Genomic DNA, 23,433 nt, shown 5'->3' with positions numbered 1-23,433 from the left:
GCTGAGCAGGGAGGTTGGACCACTCAACCTTACACATTCTGTGACTCTGTCGATTCCTAACCCGAGTTAGTCGCGGTTGTTACGCCTGTGGCCGGGCCCCCTGCAGCGCCGTCGGTGCCGCAGACAGAGCCCAGGCGCGCCCGGCTGTGGCGGCCGTGCGGACCCCGCCGTGGGCTCCGGTGCCATGGGGACCGACCACAGCACAGGTTCTGAATTGCTGGCAAAACCGGGCCGCCTCTCCAGCAGGGAAGCAGGAGCGACACGGCCAGCAGGACGGCAGTGATCCCCCTCGACGGCCGCGCAGTGCGCGGGTACCGCGCCGTGTCACCGCCCCGAGGCGGAGCGAGCTCCCACCCTCCCCGCCCCTCGGCAGGTGCAGCGACCCCGCCCCGGCCTCTGCCACGGTGTGCGGGAGGGAGCGGAATCGGGCGCGGTGTTCCTGTCTGGGCTCTCCCGCCCGCTTCCCTTTCCCCTGCCCGCCCCACCCCGGTGTGACCGTGGGCCGGGCCGAGCCCGGAACCCGGCGCCGCGGAAGATGGATGCGGCGGAGCCCGGCGCGGGCGGCAGGGCGGGCAGCAGCGCCGACAGCCTGGCCGAGGAGGAGGAGGACGAGGACGAGGCGGGTCCCGGCAGCGGCCGGTCCAGCCGCACCTCGTCGCTGGTGAGCGGGCTGCTCACCGAGCTGTACAGCGCCGGCGAGGCGGCCGCCCCCTCGGGCAGCGCCCGCTCCCGCGCCCTCCGGGAGCTGCAGCAGCGGCCGAGCCAGGTCAAATACCTGCGGCTCAAAGGTACAGCCCGCCCCGCCTGCCTGCCCTGCCTGCCTGCCCTGCCGCCGTGCCTCGCTTTTCCTCTGTGCGTGCAAGGCAGTCCTGCCCGCAGGTGCCCTCCGAGCCTGCGCACACGTCTCTGTGTGTGTATATGTGTCCATATCCCAGCTTTCTGCATGGCCCCGGCTCCCAGAAGCTTCCCACGTGCTGTTAGCTGAGAGCTCCTTTACGCTAGGGTCTCCTGTGCTGTTCTTCCCTCTTTTATTTCAGGTCCCCTAGGAGGTGAATTAGGGTCGTCTGCTGTTCGTTTCTGTGACTAGCTGCCCAAACTTTTGTGTTTCTGCAAATTTGGTGCTTTTTCTCACTTACAGTAATGAGTAAATGTCCAGTTTTCCTTTCTTTTCTTTTCCTTTCTTTTCCTCTCTTTTCCTTTCGTTTTCGTCCTTACTTTCTGAATCTAGAAGAGATCCTACATATACAGTATCATAAGAGAGACTTTTTCTAAGGGCCTTTTACTTCTACTGGACTAAAGCTAAACTGTAAGCTAAATTGTGAAGCTTATTTGGAGGTTGGCATGTCTTCCAGAAAATAAAGGAGTGTAATGAAAAATGTAAATGCTGGAATCAACCAGAATCTAAATGAAAATTTCAAAGAATTCTTATGAAGGTTAGGTAGCCTCAACAGTGCGTGTTTGTGAAAGACTGAGACGTGCAACTCCAAGTTGATCCAATGAAAAGGAAAAGAGAACAAAGGCCTCTTGTGTCCTGATGTTTAATCACTTTTCCTTTTGATGAGGAAAAAACCCAAGAGGTGACTAAATATGCCTGTTTTTCAGAGCTGTACAAACAGCTATCTGCTTCCGTGTTTGGCTTCTTAATGAGATGACACGCCATCTGATGTTACTAGGATGTAGCTCAAGTTCTTCTTTGTGTCCTTTGGCAACCTGGGACTCAACAGGAAATTTTCTTGTTCAGAAATATATCTTATGGCGTTTCAACTCATTAGTTTTGCTGCCAAGTTACTGGTTTTTACAGGCACAGCTAACTGGCAGGAGTGGGAAAGAGTAAAACTCACCAGACAACTCTGGTTGTGACTGTATAAATTAGTACAGATGCACCTTTCTTCTTTTTTTCTTTTTTTTTTTTGTTTTAAAATTTCAAGTCCATAGATCTAGTTTTAAATTACCTTGCCTGGTACAAGTGATTGATTGAGAATTCCATCTCAGCAGCAGGTGCTGAAACGGGGCAGTGGCTATAAAATACAGTATTGTTTTATCGGTGGCTCCCCCATCCTTGCAGTCATACTTTTCACTAGCCCATGGTTGATGGTCATTCCAGCCTAATTTGTCCTTTTCCTTAAGCTCTCTATAATTATTGAAAAAGTTTTGCCAATGAGCTGAGCTCTTTACCATCCCACTTTTCCTGGATGCTTACATATTTTTCTCTTTAGATCAGGTTACTGAATAATGGATTTTTTTGGGTTGATTTTCTTACCAGCATCAGGGGACAGGGATTGCATTGAAAGTGATAGTTTGAAAACTTAGCTGCAGGGAGCAGGCAGCTGTGTAGATGCTGGTGGCAAGCTGTACCAGGCTATTACAGGGAGGAGCTGAAGAGGTCAACATGTGATAGCCAAGACCTAGGATTTCACTGGTGGGGGAGCCTCTGACAGCAGAGTAGAGGACTCAGAAAAATGAATGGACTTATGACATCTCCTCAATAACTCCCTTTTCTGATGCTGAAGCTCACCTCATGGGGGAACAAGAGGAATATTAGAACTGGGCTGAGACATTTTGTTGAAGGGGTCTGGTGGCACTGTAACTGATGGAGATAACTGAGGCCATGACTGAAGCCATCTACTTGCATCTTAGGGGAAAGAATTTCCCACTTAGAGCTTATTCTGGAGTTGCATTTGTAGCTTTGCAGGCAGCTTCTTGAGCATGTTCCTTTGTTACAAATGTGTATCTTCTCCGTGCAGGGTAGCTTCTGGGAGGTACTGTATTTAAAATGTATCTCCTGGTTGTGCTATTGTTGGTATATTCTGTCCATATCTGTCACGTTCCTAAGGAGTTTATAACAGCATAATTGTTATGATTCATACTCTGTGAAGTATTTTTGTTTAAAAGAAAATTAAAGACTTTGGCTCAGACTGTGGAAGTGTTTATAACTGGGAATTACCCCAGTCAATAGAACTTGTCATTTATAGAAAGCTAGTATTTGTAAATGTCTGTGGTGCGAGTGCCTTTGCGTGTCAACTACAATAAGCTGTTAGTGAATGTTTTGGCCTGTACTGAAGTTGTTTTCTCTGCTTGTTGGCAGATGTCGATGAATTAACAACTATAAAACGAGAACTGAATTACAGAATTTCTGTTCAATCAGCAAAGTTGCTCCGTCTTCTGAAGCAGAAAGACAGGCTTGTACAAAAAGTCCAGAAGAACTGCGACATTGTCACAGCTTGTTTACAGGCAGTTTCCCAGAAACGTTGTAAGTACTTTCTGTGTACTAGTGTAAATAGTTTATTTCATTAGTGTGGGCAGTGTTTCATTTAAGTCCTCACACTTAATTTAAAGTCAAGAGGCCAGGCTGTGCTATTCCTTAGATATGACTGACTCCTAATAATGTCAGTAGTACCTGGAAACAGGCAAAGTTCAGCTAGCTCAGGTGGGTAAGCTGCTGTAGCCTCAGCTATCAATTCTGTGTAATTCCTTTCTACCAAGTTGATCCAAGGTGAGGAGCATTACTAAAAACTGACTTACTTCTCTCAAAGCCCTTTATCAGCATCAGTGTATTGGTGGTTTCTGAGAGATTGTGGGAAAGAGAAGAAATGTTTTTCTTTAATTGTTTAGCCTTTTTTTTCCTGCACAGCAAAACTTTATTTGATTTGGCAAAGTTGTTGTCTTAAGATAGACTGAAGTGCTTTTTGATGGTTCTTCTAAAGTAAAATGTAATGTCATGTGTAAGAATAAATAGAAATTATACCTTTGGAAGGGATGTGTGAAAATAACCTAATGTTTCATCTTATTTTTTCATTAACATGCAGCGTGACAGGTACAGAAATGTTCAGGTACAGTAAATAAAGCATGGTCTTTTCATAAAAATGTCTGTAGGAGCTTTGAGGTGCATGTAAAGACTTCACTAAAAGAATTTTACTGTAGTGGCATGTGCTAATGTAGTCAAGGTAAAAACTTGTCTATTAATGTGAAACTTAATTTTTAAGCATTTGAAAGCGTTCCTTTGTTTTACTTAAACCTGGCATGAAAGTTCTTGGCTGTCATCTACTGTGTAGGCATATTTCTTCTCAAAAACTATATTCCTAACACCAACTTGATAACCAAGGCCTCCATGCCACTAGTATGGAAGCATATACTATAGTTTTTTAAATAAGACTACTTGAATTTTCTGACTATTTAGAGGATTTGACTGTAAATTCTGAATGTTTTTTTCCCCTACATAGTGGAATCTTTATGTAGAACTGTAGTTTTCAATTAACCTTGAGAACAGATTTCATGTTCAGATATTCGAATGCTATGTTTAAGCTATCTATACAGACCAATTACAAACAGTGTTTCATGAAAAGATGGAAATTCTGTGTGACCTGTTTTGATTGCTGCTTGACTAATTAACTCCTAGTGGTAATTTCAGTTAGTTCAGAAATCACAGGGCAGATAAATTTGATCTGTTATTTTCTGACATAATGTCTACAATGCTTTAATCTGTTTCTACAGAGAGAAAAAACAGGTACTGTTAAAAAAACTCTGTGCTCAAAACTATGTTCAGTGTCAGAAAGTCCAGGATCTGTGAGTTTTGCAGCTCACACAGGGAGCCACTCCTCAGTCTTAGACCTGTGCTGGCTCTTGGTCTCTGCTGCCTGCACAGAAAAGGCCTGGCCCCCTGACAGTTTTGGGAGCCCACATCTGACTTGCTTGTGCTTCAGGAGCACCGATAGCCTCCTCCCCGGAGTGGGTAGAGTGAATGTGGAGGAACAGTTGCCAGGAAAAACTTCATAACTTACTGTGATTCTCATTATGCTGCTGACCTTTGTCCTTATCAGATGATGCATGTTTTATTTTCTATGGTAATACCTTTTTGGGCGCAAAATTCACCGCAGAGTTAAATGCGTTTTGGTTGGACACGTGAATGGTCATGGCTCTGTTAAAGGAGAATTCTGTAGAATATATGATGAAATCAGTACACTGTGCTGTACTTCTAGTTTGTAAAATATATGAATGGTTTCATTTTAATAATGCTTTTTAAACCCAAATTTAAACTAAATTCTCCAGTGAAGACAATTAGTAAGAGAGAAATCACAGTGATGGCCTCACGTCAAACATGGAATTTTTTCTCTTGTCATTTTAAGTTATTTGGGGTAAGAAAATATACATATTTGTTCTGGAGCACTATGAACTATTTCAAGTCCATATTAGAAACTAAGCAGAGTACTTTATGCACTTAATTATATCATTTAAGAAAAGCAGAATTCAGTAAAAAAACAACAAAGTTTTGCAACTGTCATCTAAAGAGTACATGAAAGTCATCTCTTGTATTTTATATAGTGACAGATTGCTGTCATTACAAAATACAAATATTACAAAATTTGATTGGTCAAATTGCAAATGAAGAATGAATTAAGAATTTTGATTGATTTTAATTAAAACAAACCCAAAACACAACCAACAAACAGCCCAAACCAAACCCATGTATTATCTATAATTTATTTAGAAATAAAAGCATCTAGCTCAATTGTAAGTCAGTCTGTCTGGAAGCAAGCAAGAATGCTTAAATTTCATTCAATATAAAATAAGCTAAAGTAACAGAAAGTTCATTAATATTCTCTTGTATTTTAATGAAGAAATAATTTTAGTTAAAAATTTCCTAAAGCTGTAAATAATTTGTCTGTCATAGCTGTCTCACTATGGTGGTGCTATGTACCTGACTTTAAATGGGCCTCATACTGTGTTCAGTAAGATCAGTATTGTCTCTTGTAATACTTATTTAGAAATTATAATTAAAGTATTAATATTCTGTTATTTGAACATTGCTTCTGTATAGAATTCTCTAAGATAATAAACATTTGCTTTCTAGTTTTTCTTTTCCTTTTTCTAGTTTGATTTAATGCAGAGCCAGTAGAGGGAGACAGAATATTTTATTTTGTGCAGAACTAGATGTGTATCTCTGGTTTTGATAAGGATACAAAAGCCATCAACCTTCCTGAAACATGAAGGGAAGTGCTTTACAAATGTGGTCAGGCAAGAATTGGGTGAAAAGGCTTAGCATCAGGTTGTCAAATAAATGTTATTCACAAAGCAAATGCTAGTTTTCTTATGTGAAATGGATGGAAAACAGTGATAAATGTTTTTTTAATTATAACTGAGATCATTAATTCCCACATTGTTGTCAGAGTTATTCAGAAGCTTCTGACTAAATGAGCTGAATGTTTTGGAATCCAACTAGAGAAATTCAGAGTGTTATGCCATATTCAGAGTATTTTGCTGTATTTATTAGTGGTGTTTGCAATCTCTTTGAGTGCATCTTAACTGGATAGAAAGGCAGCGTGAACTGGCATGATCTGGGCATAGATTTGTCCCCTGCATGTCCCCAGAGCATGGACAGTTTCTTGGTAAATGGCTGGGCTATGAAGTCTCCTCAGTTTCTGGGAATGAGGTTCTGTCTCTATAGCATCAACTTTTCTTGCAGGGTATGGAATTCAGAGGAAACTGGGAAAGCATTGGCTGATGTTATTTGCACAAATTGATTAAGAAAGAACTGAGCAAGATCATGTTACCATGTGTACCTGGAAAAGTGCAACTTAGATATGTAAAAGTACTCGTACATCTAGATTAAATTTCTATTTTCTGTCTCCTCGGTCCTACTGCATCTCTGTGTCTTGTCCCATCTTATCTTTTTCTCCTGCTAAATGCTTTATTACATGACCCAATCTTTAAGTATTGGACTTCTTAGCTCTGTTCCATTTTCCCCATCCCTGTATCTTGTCTACCTTGCAGCATCTACCCAGATTACTCCCTGTCCTTGAGCTTTCTTCACATTATTCCTTGGTCCCCTTCTTCCTTGTCCTTTTCCTGCACGTATTAATTATCTACTTGCCCATTTTCTCCATCCATCCTCTCCCCTCAACATGGTTATATAAAACCAAGCCAGAAAGTCACAATTGTAGCGTAAAAGTTTGGTTAAAGATGCAAGAACAACTTTAACACAATATAGTGTAGACACAGCTAATGTTGATTTGATTGAACTTGAACTTGATAAGGTTCTTGGAGGAGAGCAAAATTTTTCACAATGAAGATGATCAGCCCCTGAAATAATCTCCCCAGGAAAATGTTGGATTCCTCAATGTTGGATGCTTTTAATATTTGACTGGACAGGATGCTGGGCCACCTTGTCTAGACCATGCTTTTGTTGAGAAAAGTTGATGATCCTTAAGGTCCCTTCCAACCTGGTATTCTGTGATTGATTTCACTCTGGATCAGATGTCTTGTAACATGGGGCAAGTACTTACGTACATCTGTAATAATTAATGCATATCAAATTTTGCCTGTGGCTTATCTGTCTCTTCCCATTCACCTCCCAGTACACCCCAATTTCTCTGGTTTAATTTTTTATTTCTTTATGAAGACTTGAGTTACTCAGTTAATATTGCTGCTATGGCAGAGTGAATATTGCTGCTATGGCAGTTTAGTGGAGGTGGGTTGGGCACTGATCTATTCTGTGTCCTGTGCTGGTTTGCCAAGAGTGAGGTAATGGAGCAGTTAGAAAAGGAGAGAACCTGTGTTTAGTGATGCTGGAGCTTGGTTCAGTGGGGATGGTAGCAGTGTGCTTGGTCCATAGCTGCACAGGGCCACTGGGCAGCAGTTCTTTTGATCTGGGTGGTAAAGTTCACCTGCTGATCCCTTGGGATGGGCATGCACAAGGCAAAATGGCTTTAGATCTAAGTGTGGTATTACTGTTCACTGTTACCCAGCATTATTAATAAATCTTGTAATTCTTGAAAGTATTACTGAAGAACCCTTTAAAAGAGCCACCTATTGAGATTAATATAATTAAATGCCATTTGACTAGCATACTTCATTCAGCTTCAGCCAGCAAAGATTCTGGAAAATCTGAAAGCTTATTGAATTGCAATTGGAGCCTGGGCTGAGAAGGATTGCTTTTCTTTTAATGTTAGGCTCAGAGGGGAAGGACTGCAAACAGCAACCTTCATTGCTGTGCATCAGGGTATGAAGAAATGTTTCAATAAGTAGGTGTGTGTCATGTTTAGTATTTGCTAATATAAATTAGATTGTGTATTCTGAGTATCTGTTTGTTAGACTGGGAGAGAGTTTGAGTGTTGTCAAACATAACAACAGCTGTGTGGAATGCAGACTGACAGCTAATCACTAGCAGAATAATCCTGAGGAGTTTTTAAGCAGTGAATTCCATGGTTACTTTCTTTTGATGAGAGTATAATATTGGAACTGGTCTTTGAGCAGCACAGCCAGGATGCTGGGACTTGCGGAGTAGTTTAATGGAGCAGCAAGTCAGTAAAGATCTGGTATAGCACTTGTCCCATCCCTCTCATAGGATATTCTTCCAGAGAACTATGAATGTAGCACACGATTTAAAGTGTAATTGTGCTGCCAATGGGATGTGAACACAGAGTATGTATGATCTTGTAAATAATGAATCTTGATGTCTTGGGTCACTTGATGAGCAGTAGCATTGGCAAGCCCTTGGGGGAGAGACCACCCCACTGCACTGTCTCCAGCCACCTCTTCAGTAAGATCTGTGCTAGCCCCAGAATGCTGACTGCTGTGTGAGTCAACAGAATCCCTTGTCAGGCTAATTAAAAATACTTAAACTGCCTGCCATCTTCTATTGCTGTGAAAATAAAACTGTAATATAAATTCAAAATTGGCAAACTGTGCAGTCAGTTTCCTTAAAAACCTGGCAAATTGTGCAGATTTGGTACCTCTCAGGCCACTTGGAGGCTAATTTCACTTTCTTAACTCCTAAGGTGAAGTAAAGTTTCTTTACTTTTCTGGTGTTGAGAAGATAATTTTTTTCTTTCTGTTTTTCCTTGAAAGAAAGAAAGAGGCTGGATTTGCTGTCTAATTTGGTAATATATCAACTGAGAAGTTCTTGTGGTCTGTGTCACTGCAGAATATCAGATTCAAAAGGTGGCAAGAACTAAGTGCTTGGAGCATTACAGAACCTGGAATCCTCACTTTTGAGGGAAATTCTGCTTTAAGGGTAGAGCAACTAAAATAGCTTGTTCCAGCATGAAATAAAACACCCACTCACAAGAGTCAGTTGCTTATGAAGCAAAATTCTGAAAGCTTGCATTTCAAACAAGAATGCTTTGTTCAGATGCCTTTTTCATTTCGTATTATGTAACGAGCTATTTTCAAGTAAGATGATAAAATGTTTAATCCTAAAAAGAGTCAAAATCATGCTTTTAGCATTTGGAAATCTGTTTTCAACAAGGATGACATTTTGCTATGAAGGACTTTGCTTTCCACAAACTGGTATTTTGTCAGACCTTTCCGTTAAAGTGGTTTCAACCAACTATATTACAGAGATCCTCCCGGGTACATTCAGCAAGCCATCTCTGCAGCTCACTCCCTGGCTGCTCAACACTGGGATTGCCAAGCTGGTTAGGGAGCTGAGGAGCCCACATGCATTCTTAAACCATATGTTTTCCTTCTGAGTCTGTAGGGGTTATATGAATCCTTATTTTTCTGTGTCACATACTTTCCTAACTACTTTAACTCTCTGACCACTAAAGTGTTGTATGTCTACTAAAAATATGTCCCAGCCTCCTCAGAACAGATACCATCTCATAATTGGCTAAAATTTGAGCAATTGTTGGAAATGGCTTTTATCATGGACTCCTTCAGCTATATTCTTCAGGATTTAACTAAGCAAACTCTTGGTGGCTGCTTCAACTAACGTCAGGAGCCAGAGGTAAGATTGCTTTTGTTAATAGCCCTGGGAGTCTGTTTCCAGTGACTCTGGGCTATGCTCAGTATCAGGACAGAGTATAAGACTACATCTGACTGGCACTTTTTTCTTTTAAGTGTCATTCTACTGCTGCTGCTAATAGAGAATTGGCTGCATTCAGAGCTGGGGTCACTGCTGTTGGTAAATTCCTGGGGACAGTGTGGAGCCTGCTGACTAAGAGATCATTATGTCCTTGAGGAAGGTGCTGCCTTCTGGCTCACTGCTGCCACTCATTTTCCATTTCAGTGAGCTGCTGTGTCTGGAGGGGTGAGATTTCCCTCAGATAGGGAGATGCAGGGGTTCAGGGCTAGGTGGAAGCTGAACAAAATGAGCAGCTGACCTCAGGGCACTCGCCTCTGAGAAGAGAGAGCCTTCAGTTACCTGTTCACTTCTGCCTGTTGAGCATCAAACATGGCCCCAAACCTGCTTCACACAGAAACAGGTGGCTGCTGCTCTGAGACATACCAGCCCTTCACCCACAGCAGTGTGGGGAGACCTGGGAGACCCTGGTCAACCAGCTGTAGTGTTCACTTCTGTATAAGCTGTGGGCCCTGTGAAATGGATAGCCATGCTCCTGCAGCCTTCCATCTCACCCCACCTGGAATGCTTGCCCTAGTCTGTTGTATCTTTATAGTAATGATGGGGCTGCAGGTATGGTGGTCTTAGAGCTTTTATTTCAGCACATCAGCCTCATTATAGGGTGAGACACGGCTGAAAGCTCTCGCCATTACAACAACAGCTGAAATTCTCTTTGTTACAAGGTCTTTTTAAAAGATTTCTAGCCAATAGATACTGTTAAAAGCTTACAGGCATTTACTTAAGCCAATTATTAAAGTTACATGTACATCTTGCTTTTAACAATGAGTGCTTGTTGTTAGCTTAAAAACAATGGATAAAGCTTTATTATTAAACTTACATTTTTCTATTATCTTGCTTAATATGTTTTCTAAGGCCTATCTCTACACAGCTTAAAACACAACCTTATTGTTTCTTGTCCTTGTATATATGTATTCTTGCATTCTTCAATTCTGAGTTTTGCTTTCATGCAGCTTCTGAGAGTTTTCTACTTTTTCTATTTCCCACACCCTGGGAGATGGCAGATATCTGGGGTGAGGGTGTAGTGGGGCTAAATCGACCTGTCTGAAGTGTGTTGTGTAGATGTGTTCTGTGGTTGGCCTCAGCCTCTAAAATGAAAGGTGCACCTTACAATGGCCACCTGAGGTGGTGAGAGAATCAGCCACTGATTATCTAATAGTTCTCTTTCTTTGATACAAATAGTTCTCTTTCTTTCCTCCCTAATAAATAGTTCAGCAGTATTTTTTTAATGATGTAGAAACTTGATGGGATAGTAACAGCTGAATGTAGTTAAAACATAAAAGGATATTTTGCAGAATAAATGTTTCATTATTTATTATGGAACTGAACAGTAAATTCAGTAAATCATTCTGTAAGCAATAATCTAGCTGCTCGATCTAGACCTGGTTTGCGACAGAAAATGCAGTTTGTTTGGTATAGGGATGTACAGATCACAGAGTCATGATCAAATTCTTGTCCTGCAGCATTTGGGGTAGGATGATGTAACTGTCCTTTGTCAGTGTGCTAGCAGCTGTGACAACAATGAAATTGGTTGAGTTAGTGCTTACCAGAGGATATGTTTATTTTGGGTATGCATACAACTTGGAGGCTGACTGCTTAGCTGCTTCTCCATATTTTTCTGTGTAACAGTAATCCTGTTGCTGTTGAAAAATCATAGCTAACCTTACAAGATTAGCTTTGTAATACATGTAGAATTTTGACTCCACTGAATTACACTTTTCATAGCAGCTGTGCCATGAGAAGTTGATGTATTGGAGAGTGCTTGTTATATAAAATACTTCCTTAGTATTAGAAATAGGCATTAATGCAACAGATTATTGTGTGTGGAGCTTTTTGGATTACTTATCAAGCACTACTTGTAGTATTTCTGTACTAATTTGCCTGCAAAAAGTGGTTCTCAAACCAGTGATCTCTTATTTCTCTGATACTGCAGTAACTTTGGAAGGTGGGATTTGATTAACTCGAATTGAGGAGGCATGCTGGAGGAAGGATGCTGCTGTTTGGAGACAACGAAGTCAGAACAGCCTGTTCTCTGTCTCCAGTTCTGTCAGTCATGACAGTAGAAATAACTGGCAGGCACTGCTGTTCCCTCTGCTCAGTTGAAGCTGTTCAGATGGATAGTTGATCAATGGTAAAGTTTTGTTATTCTAATAGTTCCCTGAAAAACTGAAAAAACTTCTATTCAGTCACCCAGGGATAATTGTGATTAAATGAGGTGAAGTGCCAATTTCCATGTAGGTTCAGGGAGAGTGTGTAACAGCTCATCCTGCTGCAGCCCAGCAGCTGAGTGTCTGCCCTGGGGCAGGGTGAATGTTGGCCATGGGGGCAGGAGTGGGGTGTAGGGTCCAGCTGAGCAAAGGGCTCAGCCTGCATGTTCCTGTGCTTTGTTGTGAGGTGCTATCAGCATCCAGGCTATAACTGCACTAACTGGCAATTTGCAAGGAAACTGGCTCTACAACCAGTGCTGTCAAATGCCACAGGGGAACAGTGATGTGTGAGAAATGCACCTGAGTATACATTCATATTTCACAAATCTTTACAATTCTGAACTGATAGTAGATCTTCTTTGATACCTGCAGGTAGTGAGAGCCAGAGCATCTGTGGCAAATATTGGACAACCAAGATGTAAGGGTTTGTGTATAAAGCTCACTGCAGGGGTGGCTGTGTGAGCTGCATAACTGTAATATCATGTCATTTCAGTCTTTGATGTTTTTCTGACAAGCTTTTGGATGTGGAAACAGCCTGAGAGAAAAAGTTCTCTTAGATTGTATGCATAGTCTTTCACACTTTTCTAGCTGAGCACTGCCTTCTCTTTTGTTCTGCTGGGGGTTACACTTCTGTACAAGAAATGATGCTGTTCTTTTTCTTACTGAAATGCTCTCTTCTAAAGGAAAAAACCCAAAAAACAACCCCAAACATTGTGAACTTGTAGGAGGGTTAATGGGCCTTCAGTGAAAATACCCAACAGGGTGTATGGCCTTTAAATAACACAGATGCATTTTATCTCCAAATGGTACATTCTTTGGTCACATTAGCCTTTGAAGAAAAGATTTCCTGGATACTGAGGATCAAATGGAGAATAACAGCTGCTTGGGATAATTAGTGCTAGGAATAGACTTATTTATGGAGCATCAGGCAGTGCCAGCAGCTATGTTTCTGCAGCTTTGAGATAGCTTGGTGTTAAAAAAAAGATGCTAGGAAAGTGGGCTGTGGAACTTAGTCTGTCTGAATCAATAGTCCTGTTTATGATTCTGCACTGGAGCAACTCTGAAGGAAGAGTTAAATGTGAATCTCAGATTTTTAAAATGTTTTTCTCCTTGAAGCTGTTAATAACCTCAGTTTGATTTACTGAACCATAAATGAGAGCTCCTCACATACCCTTGAAATTTTCCAGAGAAGTCAAGTCTATGTTCCATTTTCACATTACATCATCTTACTTAAAAGCCTGTAATTTATCTTTTTCTTAGTAAAAACTGGAACCTTCTAGCTATGTTTTGTCAGCATTGAAATGGCTTCTAAATTAAGTTCTCTATAAATTATTGTAACTTCCTAAAAATCAGAGAATCTGGTACTGATCAACATGTTTTTCTTGCCAATACATGTGGCCAAATACAGACCATGAACAGTTTTTGGTTCTTGGGTTGGATTAGGCATCGTTAATAGCTAACATTTTTTTGTGTGTGTGTGTTTGCATGGTTTTCGTTGTTTGTTTGGGTTTTGGGTTTTTTTCACCAAACATGTTATTGCTAATTTCCTGTCTTATCCAATGCTCGTTGGCAGAAGTAGCTATTGGACCTTAGATCCTGAAGGAAAAAAAATTATACAGTGAAACTAAAGGAAGTCAGAGTGGGGAGGTAATAAATGTGCAAAACTGATTTTTAAAAAATGTATACTAATCTGAAGAGCTAAATATTACTGATATTTATAGTAATATCTGGAGAGGTCTAGAAATCAGGTACCTATTGAGCTGGACAAACTAGATAGATAGCACTGGATGAATAGATGGTATGATACTCTTTGAAAAGCAAACTTAATGAGACAAGATTACTTGAAGACTGGCAGAAGTACATGTTTAAAGAAATGAAGTGAGTTGTCCCGAGCTATATAGTAGTAAGTAGTCAGAGCTTTGCTGTTAGCCAAATTTGTGCTTATGTGGTGTTGTACATGCTCAAAATCAATTTTAATGGCTCTAGGCCTCAGTGCTAAATGAGCCTTTGATTAATCCTAAACACATCCAATTCAATAAACTTGCCCTGTAAGAGTAGGTTATGAACTGAAGTTTTGTCATTTAGCTGTTGTCTTTGCGTAGCAATGTTGTTGGAAGTGATAACTATTTTCTCCTCTTCATCTCACAAACTTCATTAAAAAAACTCTCTGTGTCAAACTTGCTTAAATGACTAATGTGTATTTTTTTTAGGAAGTAGAGGTGGTGGTTAGAGGTTCTTCTGCTTTGCTAGCTGCTTCTGTTTCCAACACTTGGAGAGTACGCTCTGTTAAGCTATGGTCCACTTGGGAGATGAAGAGAATGAGGTGGACTGGAGGACTTTGGGTTGCAATAGCTCCATGTATATGCAAAACTTCCTCTATGGAACTAGTGACATCTACAAATGGGAACCAATGCATACATGATCCAAAAAACGGGAGTGGTGGTGTCGGCCTTGCCGTTGATTGATCAAGGTTTGTGTTTCCAAGAGCTCTATGGTGCTTATATGAGCTTCTCCAGGAGTCAGCACCACATCCCTCCCCAGCTCCAGAAAGGGTCATGTTTCTGTTCCTGTGGAGGCCATGTGTATGGGAGAGAGGATCCATGCTGGAAGCTGGACTTCTGTCCTTGGGCAGTGCAGGACACACTGGCTCTTTGCTATATGGCTAATGAGAGCCTTCCATGGGCTGAACCTAGTCTTTGCTACATATCCTTAGCATTACTGCAAATAAGTATGAATCAATGTATAAAAACTTTAATGTATAAATGTGGTCCATTTCCATAATAATTCCTGGCCCAAAGCAAGGAGATTTGTCATTACTAATTTTTCTAACTTGGCAATTAATTTTTAATCTAAAATATTTCCAAGTATTCTATTTGTGGATAAATCTTGTTTTGGGGATATAGGATCATTTTGCTTTTCTTTCATTGTGTTGGGCAGATAAAAATCCTAGTGTTTCTGAAATAGCAGTTTAGTTCAATGAAGCTGGTGATTCACACTGTAAAATTCAATTTGTATGCTAGGTGCTAAGCAAATAATCAGATTCCAATAAAGGAGGAGAAGTGCAGTTTTAGATCTGGGACCTGCTATGACCTCAATTTTTCTGCAATATTATCTTAAGCATAACTACAAATCATACCTGTCAGAATTCTTTTTTTCATGTATTGCATTAGTTTTTCTGCTGAGTTGATGACTTATTTTTTAAAATTACCATGTAGCATTTAAGCAGAATTCTGGAGTGAGTACTGGCCAAGATATGCATTTAGTTCATATCGTTTAGCAAGGTTAGTAAACATTTCTTAACTTTTATAATCATACTTTTCAGCAATATTTTTTTATTACATAGGCTTCTTCAACAATTTTTCTTCTTAATATATGCCTTACCAAAACAATGTTTTTAATTTCTTTTGTAGACACAAATAATTTCTCTGACTAAAAGAAGGTAATTTGCTCTCTGAAACCTTGCTTCAATTCATTACTTGTATTTAATTTAAAAGGTTTTCTCTCTCTATTTTATTGACCATACAAGCATTGCTGTGACTTTTATTCCAGTTGTTAACTTTGGACTTTATGATACTGGTTACTACAGCAGTTAAAATATATTGTTACTTTAACATTGCTTGCATGACACATCTTCTAGCTTGCTCATGAGATGCATCTACTATAGCTTTACTGCTATAGTTGGGATGTGAAGGCAAGAAGTAAAATAAATTGATTCTCCCCTTCCTTTTATTTTCTTCATCACTGTTCCTCAAGTGGCAATTATAACTTCAGAGTTTATTTATGCATTTGAACCAAATTTTAAAAAATATAATAAGAAACCTAGATGCTGTTGTTGAATTACAGACACAGCCAATTTTACAACATGGAGATATCTATCCACTTATCTTGCTACCTTTTTCCTCTGATTAAGAGCTTTTTAGAAGCATGTGGAACATAGCATTTGGAAGCTTCTGCAAGCTCCTTTTTTTGTTGGGTGTATTTTCCTCCTTTTGGAAGACAACATATATATGAACAAAAAATTAAACATAAAGTGGACTTCAGCAGTGGATTAATCACCTGTTTTAGTGTTTGTACATATGTTTTCATGAATGCAAGTGTGCTTTCCTTATGGTCATTGTAGATCTAATCTGTCTTCCTCTTGTGGCTTTCATATCCAAAACTCTTCACAACCTGCTTTTTTCTCTGTTGTCCCTACTTAGTATTCGAGCTTGGCTCATGCCTCCTAGTTCTATCCCACCAGTGTTTCAAAACAAGTACATTTTCAATTTCCCCCCCTGCTGGCATTTTCTTATAGATGTTTCACCATGTTGAACATGTGATGATTAAAACCTGATCTCTTAGCACTCTCATTGACCTTATGCGTTCATGGTGTGTCCCCTGGAGCCCAGCTCTACCATGAAGGCCACAGAAACAATAGCAGCTCTTATATTAAGAATACTGTCCACTAAGCTATTCAGTATCATCTGGCAGCCTGTACTTATCTGTCTGCTAATGTGCTTTCCCTTTTTTTCTTTTTTTTTTTTTAAGCAGGCAGTCTGAGATTTTTCTGTACTTGTGCAGTAACTGTAGTAATAGTGCTGGAGCCCAGAATTAGGATTTACAGGCACTGCAGCAAATACAGATTGATTTAATAGTATATCATATATACTCAGTTGTGTAAGTTTGGTGTCCTTTATTATTGGCATAATAAGGTGAACTAGCTGCTGTCTTGTGATCAAACAAAATCGGTCTAAGCTCTTCTTGTTTCCCACATAGATAGTTCTGAGTTAAATCTCTGCCTTGTTCTTTCAGTGTAGCTATTGAACCATATGTTAAAACTTTCCACATCACATCTGTTTTGTAATATCAGTAAGGTTTGGGGTTTTTTTCTGAAATATTTGAGGTGCCTGTGATCTGTGCTGCATGATGTTTAAAAAACATGAGTCAGTTTCCACTTTTTGGGAGTTCTTTCAATTCTTTCCTTTTAAGCTCTGGAAACAGTTCATCCCCAGTGATGGACCTGGAGTGAAATAAGCCGTCTTTTTTACCCAGCCCATTGGCACTAGTTGCTCTCACTTGTGTGCTCAGGGTTGCTGAATTACCAGCAAATTTAAATTTTTCTATTCTCAAAAGTAGTTTGACCTAGGAACTCCAGATACTACAGAATACAAACTTATTAATGTGGTGGTGAGAGATGGCGACATAGGAGAGTTAATCATTTGTGAAGCAAAGCATTTTAATATTAATATATTCAGTATTAGCCTAATGTGATTATGTAGCAGACAGGTTTAAGACAAGCTTCTGGCTTACTGATGAGGGTTTTTTTAAGAACTCAGGAAAAACAGGAGCTTTTTTGCTCTGCTGGATTGAGTTCAGATGTGGGAGACGGATTTATGCAGGTCTGCTGCTGCTGCCTGTAGCCTTGGTACTATGTACAAATGTTAAGTCTTTCTCCATGTCCCTCATTCATTTGAACAGTTACGTATCTACAAATGGAAAGAGGTTATGAGTAGGTTCAGGAGGATTACAGGCACATCTGGATGACTGCTTTTGCAGCCTGAAAGGCTTTTGAAAGCTTTCATATGCTCACCACATGATCCAGTTGCATAAGCATCTTGTGCTACTCTATGGACAGCCAAGGGATTGAAGGACTGCAGTCAGCCTTACCTGCACTGATTCACTGCCCAGGAATGTGATGCCTCCCTAGATGGTAAACTGGTCACCCCAGCTCCATCCCATTGTGCTGTAAACTGCTTTCACAATTGATTTGCAGATATATTATATTTTCAAGTGCTTTCACTAATGCTGGAAAACTTTGGTGTACTTCTCAGGGTGTATCTGCCAAAAATTTCAAGAAACAATATGATTATGAACATTACTCAACTTGAAAGTACCCTTACTGGATGTGACTGTCCATCATTCCCAAAGAATAAATTACAACCTACATTGTAGATAGGGAATGCTCACTCTATTGAGGGGAACCTTCTTCTCTCCTCTCATCAATCCTGTTCTAGTGTATCCAAGTGTGTAATACAGAAGGCAGGAATAGATAATGTTTGTGGGAGGAAAAAGGGAGAGCTGGGTAAAAAACCAGAACCACGCAACTAAAGATCATAACAAAGAATCTTGAGTCTGAAGTTCTCGTGGCTGAATCCTGATTGTGATAGCTGAAGGACCATGTAGTGCATATGCAACTGTGAGCATCTTACATGAGTTACAGACTTGTGGATTAATTTCTTGTTGAAAGATATATACCATACTAAGCAGTACTATTTTAACAATTGTCTCTAGATTAGTCCTCAATAGATAGGGCTAAACAATATACAAGCAATATTCTTTTTCTTACCTATAAACAAGAGAATTCTCCAGCTCCTCTGTCATAAGCTCACCAAAACCAAGTGTGCTGTTTTAAGGCTTCCTTAAAAAGAAAACTGTATTAAAGTGTAATTAGCATACTCGCAGTTTTGGAAGGGGGAAGTAAGAAGTATGGATATGTGCCTGAAGTATAAAGGAAGAGGAAACATTTGACTAGCTGCATGCTTCCTTAGACTAAATCATATAAATTTTGTTCTCTGTTCCTGGAAATCATAGATGTTATTTCCTATCCATTCTGTAGTTTAAATTTGTGCTGAATAACTTTCTAGACAAGGACTGGTTCTGCAGCTTTTGTCTGTGATATCTAATATAGGACACAGCGAGGTCTTGACCTCTTTTGTGAGATTTGTGTACAAAGTGATACAAATGATGACTAATGCGTTGAAAATGTTTAAAATATTAGAGCTGAGTTGATGGGACTGTGGCGTGGGAACACACTGCACCATTTTCCTGAGTCCTGCTTTCAACAAGTACATAGAATTAACCTTCTCTAGGCACAAATACAGTAGCAAAAATTTGTTTTTGTATTTTGTATTTTTTCTGGAGCCATCCTTTGTGCAGTAAAGACAACCCTGGATTACTTGTCTGGCAACAGAAACCAGCTTGATGGCAGAACTGAATCTGTTAGTCCATAATCATGTTGCTCCTTCTGCACAACACAAATCTCTCCATAGGCTCCCTTGTTAGGTGCTCCTGAAACAGTGATGCAAACAGATACACAAAACACTGCTACAGACTTGTGCTTGGTGGTCCATGGAGTAGTTGCAGGTATCTGGTGGATCACAGCATGCACTCCCTGCACAGTCTGGGGCAGCACATCAGTACCAGGGGCTGTGGACAGAGCAGTATGGGCCGTGCAGGAGAGGATGCCCCCTTGCAGGCTGAGGTGGGAGGAATGCTGGGCTGTGCCACCTCACCGGCTTTTGTGTTCAAGGGAACTTTTGTGTTCGTGCTGTAGCACCTGTGCCGCTGTGGTGTCAAGGACTCAACAAGTCAGAGACCTCTTTTCATGCTGTCAGAGGTGGCTCCATCTTGTGCGTTGGAGGAGTGTGAAACTCCAGGTGGGTTGTGCTTGTTTTTAGGCTTTTAGGATCATGCAGAAGGAAGCAGGGCTGTTTTTTCAGAGGTGATTTTTAATAATAGAACACACATACAACTGGGTAGGATGGGAATTTTGTGCTCCAGTGGTGGAGATGGTTTAATGGTCTAGATATATTTTAAATAGTTTTGCCTTCTGGGAGAATCTCAAACTGGCTTGTTTTTTCTTATATACTGTCATTTGAAAGTGAAATATTTTTTTTCTTTTGGGCCTCATGGTGAACTACAAAACACATCAAAACATATGTTGGTTTATTTGCTAACTTCTGTAGAGCTATTGGAAACCCTGTGGTGATAGGGTTACATTTTCTGGATACATTTTTGGGGCTCTTTAAAGTACTATGTGAAGCTCTGGGGTTTAGCAGACAGTGACCCTATGATTTGGTCAGTACAACAGGTCTTCCCTTGTGGTTGCAATATATTTTTTCCCATCATCCTATTGATATATATTTCTTTCAGATATTTGCTGTATTGTCAGCTGCTGTAGTGCTGCTGTTTAAGTGTGATTTCCAAAATCCTCTTGGACGAATCATATTACAGTATTATCATACAATATATTTACTATATTTTTTCATGGGTACATATCATTTTAAGTATTTTTTGCTGACATTGATGTTGAGAGTTGTGGCAAATAAACTTTCTTCCCAAACTTTTACTGTTTTACTGGGATGTTGTGATGCAAATCAGAATCAAGGGAGGTCACTACAATTTTCTGTGAAATAAAGAGGAGGATGTGGAGGTCATGAAATGCAGTGACCCAGCTGAAGATATCTTACCATTTTTAGTATTTTAATTACATAAAGTCTTCTTAACACACCTCAGAAGAGAAGTGGTGAATTGTGCCTTCTAGTAATCCTGGGCCTGGGCAGTTAAAGTCCCATGCAAACAAATAGATTATTTAAAAGTGAGATTGCTCTGTGGTCCCATTTCTGCTGCAGTTCCTGTTGTTGCCCCACCTGTTGGTACTCATTGTCCCTTTCTGGCAGCCTGTGTTTTAACTCATTGTTCCAGTGCAGGCAGAAGGGGGCTAAAGAATGGAGAGGTTTAAGGTAAATTTGGTCAAAACCTGGCATTGATGCTGGGACTGACCATCCTGAGGTTCATTGTAACAAAAGAACAAGAATACATATAGTATTCTTAAGAAGTTCTCTGGCCTTAAAATGGATGTGTAGCAGATGGTGGTAAGATTTTAAGGAGGTACCAAATAAGGAGGTGAGGTTTTTCAGTAAGTGACTCCGTTGTGTGGGAGGGAATACATGAACTAGAGAGGGAGGAAAGAAAGCAAAGTTTCATGTTGATTATTGTAAAATACTGGAGCTGAAATATTTTGCCCAGCCAGACATTTTAAATTTTTTTCCCCTCAAAATCCTTTCTGAATGTCATCTGTCTTGTCAGTTAATGCAGATGAGGGCTTGTGGACATGACCAGACTTCCATGTACTGGTGGATCAAACTAGATTCATGAGGGTCAACACGTCTTGCCACAGGCAGATTAGAGGCTTTGCCTGATCAGTGATTAAAACCCAGTGCCATCCACTTTTCTAGAAGCTAGGTTCTAGCCCTTAAGATATGTATATGTATGCTTAATGGGAGGCTTATCCCTGCATCTAAAATCCATTTATACTAATGATCCAGTGAGTCATCAAACCTATTAGAGTGGCTTGGCTTCTTCATTTTGTCTCCTGAAGTTCGATTTTGCATTTTTTCCTTCAGAATAACATTGTATTAATTGGCTGACATGCGGGAAAGCTCCTTAATGGTATGCTTGGAAATATCTGTGTGCCCAGTCGCAGTATGATTGCCCTGATTGTTTCCAGTTTTCTTGTAGAGACAAGGTGACAAGTAGGAGAAATAGCAATAACAGGGATACTGAATTCTCATTTTGAGAACTGGTAATCTTCATCAGTTAAATATTGATGTCTTTCTTAAACCTGATTTCTAACTGTTTAAGAATTGTAGGTAACACAGTTTAGTGCAATGACTGATTCTCACTGTCTGGATATAATGAGTGGTTTCTGAAACTTTGGTTATGACTTCTGAGAATTTGGGCAACAGCATGTGGTATTGGATTAGTCAGTCTTGAAATGATCCAAGAATGATGTGGTGCTCTTTGCAAAAGGTGCTCAGGCAAGAGGAGAAACAGAGATAATATAGCTATTTCTGTGTTTAAATGTTGCTTTTATAGTCCCATTGGTACAATCTGTACACCTAGGGAGACTAATTGATTTCAAATTTGATGCTTTAACCACTAAATCATCATCTCCAGCTGGCACTGAAATAAAGTGATTTGCATCATCTACATCAGCAGGGAAGTGTCACCTTTGTTAAAAAAAGAACCACCGACACACAGACTTAATTATCTATTCAGAGTGCAAGTTAACAGCTCAAATGTAGTGACTTTCTCCAAAACCCAAGCAGATATTTAAAGAGGCAGGATCAAAATCACACTTCTCTGAAAGCTTAACAGTGACTTCTAAAGATAGTTATAACTGATTTTTAAAAAAGGCTTGGTTCTGTTTTATATTGTGTATCTTTTATATAATTAGCTTTACTGCTTATTTGTTGCCAGTTTTCTCTCTTCCTAATGTGACTGAGAAATATATATTTTTGATAAAAGAGCAAAATGTTTCAAAGCTACAGCTGTTGGCAGGTAGACTGAGACTTCCGCTAGTTTGCCCTTTGAGCCTGACTAATGCGGTGTGATAAATCTGCTCTCCTTCCACAGAAATGCTGAGTGGTTTAGGTTATAGAAGCTATCATTATTTCAAATGCTTTTCCTTCTTGTCAATCAAACCACTAGTTTGAGGATCTCTGAAACCCTTTTAAGATGCTCGTAGGCCAAATAGCACTGGAAAAGTGCTTTTGAATAGCTTCTTTTAACTATTTAGTGCATTGTGTATTACTTGTAAGTGCAGTTGCAATGTAGATGCATAGAAAAGGCTGTTGTTTTGGCTGAGGATGTTCAGCTAAAAAATACAGGGGGTCTCTTTGCTGAAGAATGAGAAACAGAAACTGTGCTGCTGCTGGGGCTGTCAATGAGCAGGACCCCAGCCTGTTGTGCTGCTCAGCACTGACCTGCTGTTAAACTCTTTGCTCTTCCCTGCTCCGCGGCTGATAGTGCATGGGGGTCTCCCTCCGAGGACAACTCTCTGAAAGGGGCAGCAACGACTATCTATTTATGTCCAGCCGTAGGCCCGAGTACCACGTGAGAAGACTTTGGCGGATATTTAGCTCGTTTCATTCTCGGGAGAAATGTCAGTGTTGCCTCCTGTTAGCCGGCGTCAAGCGAGCCCGTTAGCGAGGCGTCAGTGTCCGCACTGCCCGTGTCGGGTGGTCCCGCGCAGCCCGGGGGATGTGCAGTGTCCTGAAGCGCTTTGACACAGCTGAGCCCCACCTCTACCGCCTGGGCTCCCTTTATTTCTAACCAGAGCTGCTGCTCCCCTCGCCCGCTGCATTCCAGGTGGTGCTGGAGGAGGAGGAGGAGGAGAGGCTGCTGGTTTATTCAGGCAGTGATGCTAGGATTGTGGGCGGGAACAGATTTTTTTTTCCTTTCCCCTTTTTGTCTTTCTGCTCTCCTTGTCCTCCCTGCTCTCTCCGGCACTCGGACTTGTCTGTCTGCAGTGCGGGTCCCCGCACGCCATGCCCCCCACCCCGCCGCCCTAGGGCCAGCCCCGGGCACCATGCGGCAGGACCGGCTCACGGGCTCGCTGCGGCGCGGGGGGCGATGCCTGAAGCGGCAGAGCTCGGGCGGCGGCGTGGGCACCATCCTCAGCAATGTGCTCAAGAAGCGCAGCTGCATCTCCCGGACCGCGCCGCGCCTGCTGTGCACCTTGGAGCCAGGTACCCGCGCCGGCCGGGCGAGGCGGCGGCTGCCGCCCGTAAGCGGCTTAGCGGGGCGGGGGGAGCGGCCGGGGCCTCG

At 41.0% G+C, this 23,433-nt stretch overlaps 1 protein-coding gene across 4 annotated transcripts in view; it reads left to right on the top strand.

Moving 5' to 3' along the window:
• The first annotated feature begins 535 nt into the window (after positions 1-535).
• Positions 536-23,433, top strand: part of TBC1D30 (TBC1 domain family member 30) — a 52,176-nt gene continuing 29,278 nt past the window's right edge. For 2 of the 4 annotated variants that reach the window (XM_033058005.1, XM_033058004.1), the window contains exons 1-2: positions 536-788; positions 3,086-3,250. In XM_033058005.1, coding sequence (XP_032913896.1) covers positions 536-788; positions 3,086-3,250 — 418 coding nt within the window. Of the gene's footprint in view, positions 789-3,085; positions 3,251-22,885; positions 23,355-23,433 lie in introns of those variants that run through there. The other 2 variants (XM_033058006.2, XM_033058007.2) reach the window with 2 other exon arrangements.

Source organism: Catharus ustulatus, chromosome 4, assembly GCF_009819885.2.
Source record: "Catharus ustulatus isolate bCatUst1 chromosome 4, bCatUst1.pri.v2, whole genome shotgun sequence".
NCBI lineage: Eukaryota > Metazoa > Chordata > Aves > Passeriformes > Turdidae > Catharus > Catharus ustulatus.
Note: the sequence above shows the minus strand (reverse complement) of the source record. Positions and strands in the feature narration are given on the sequence as shown.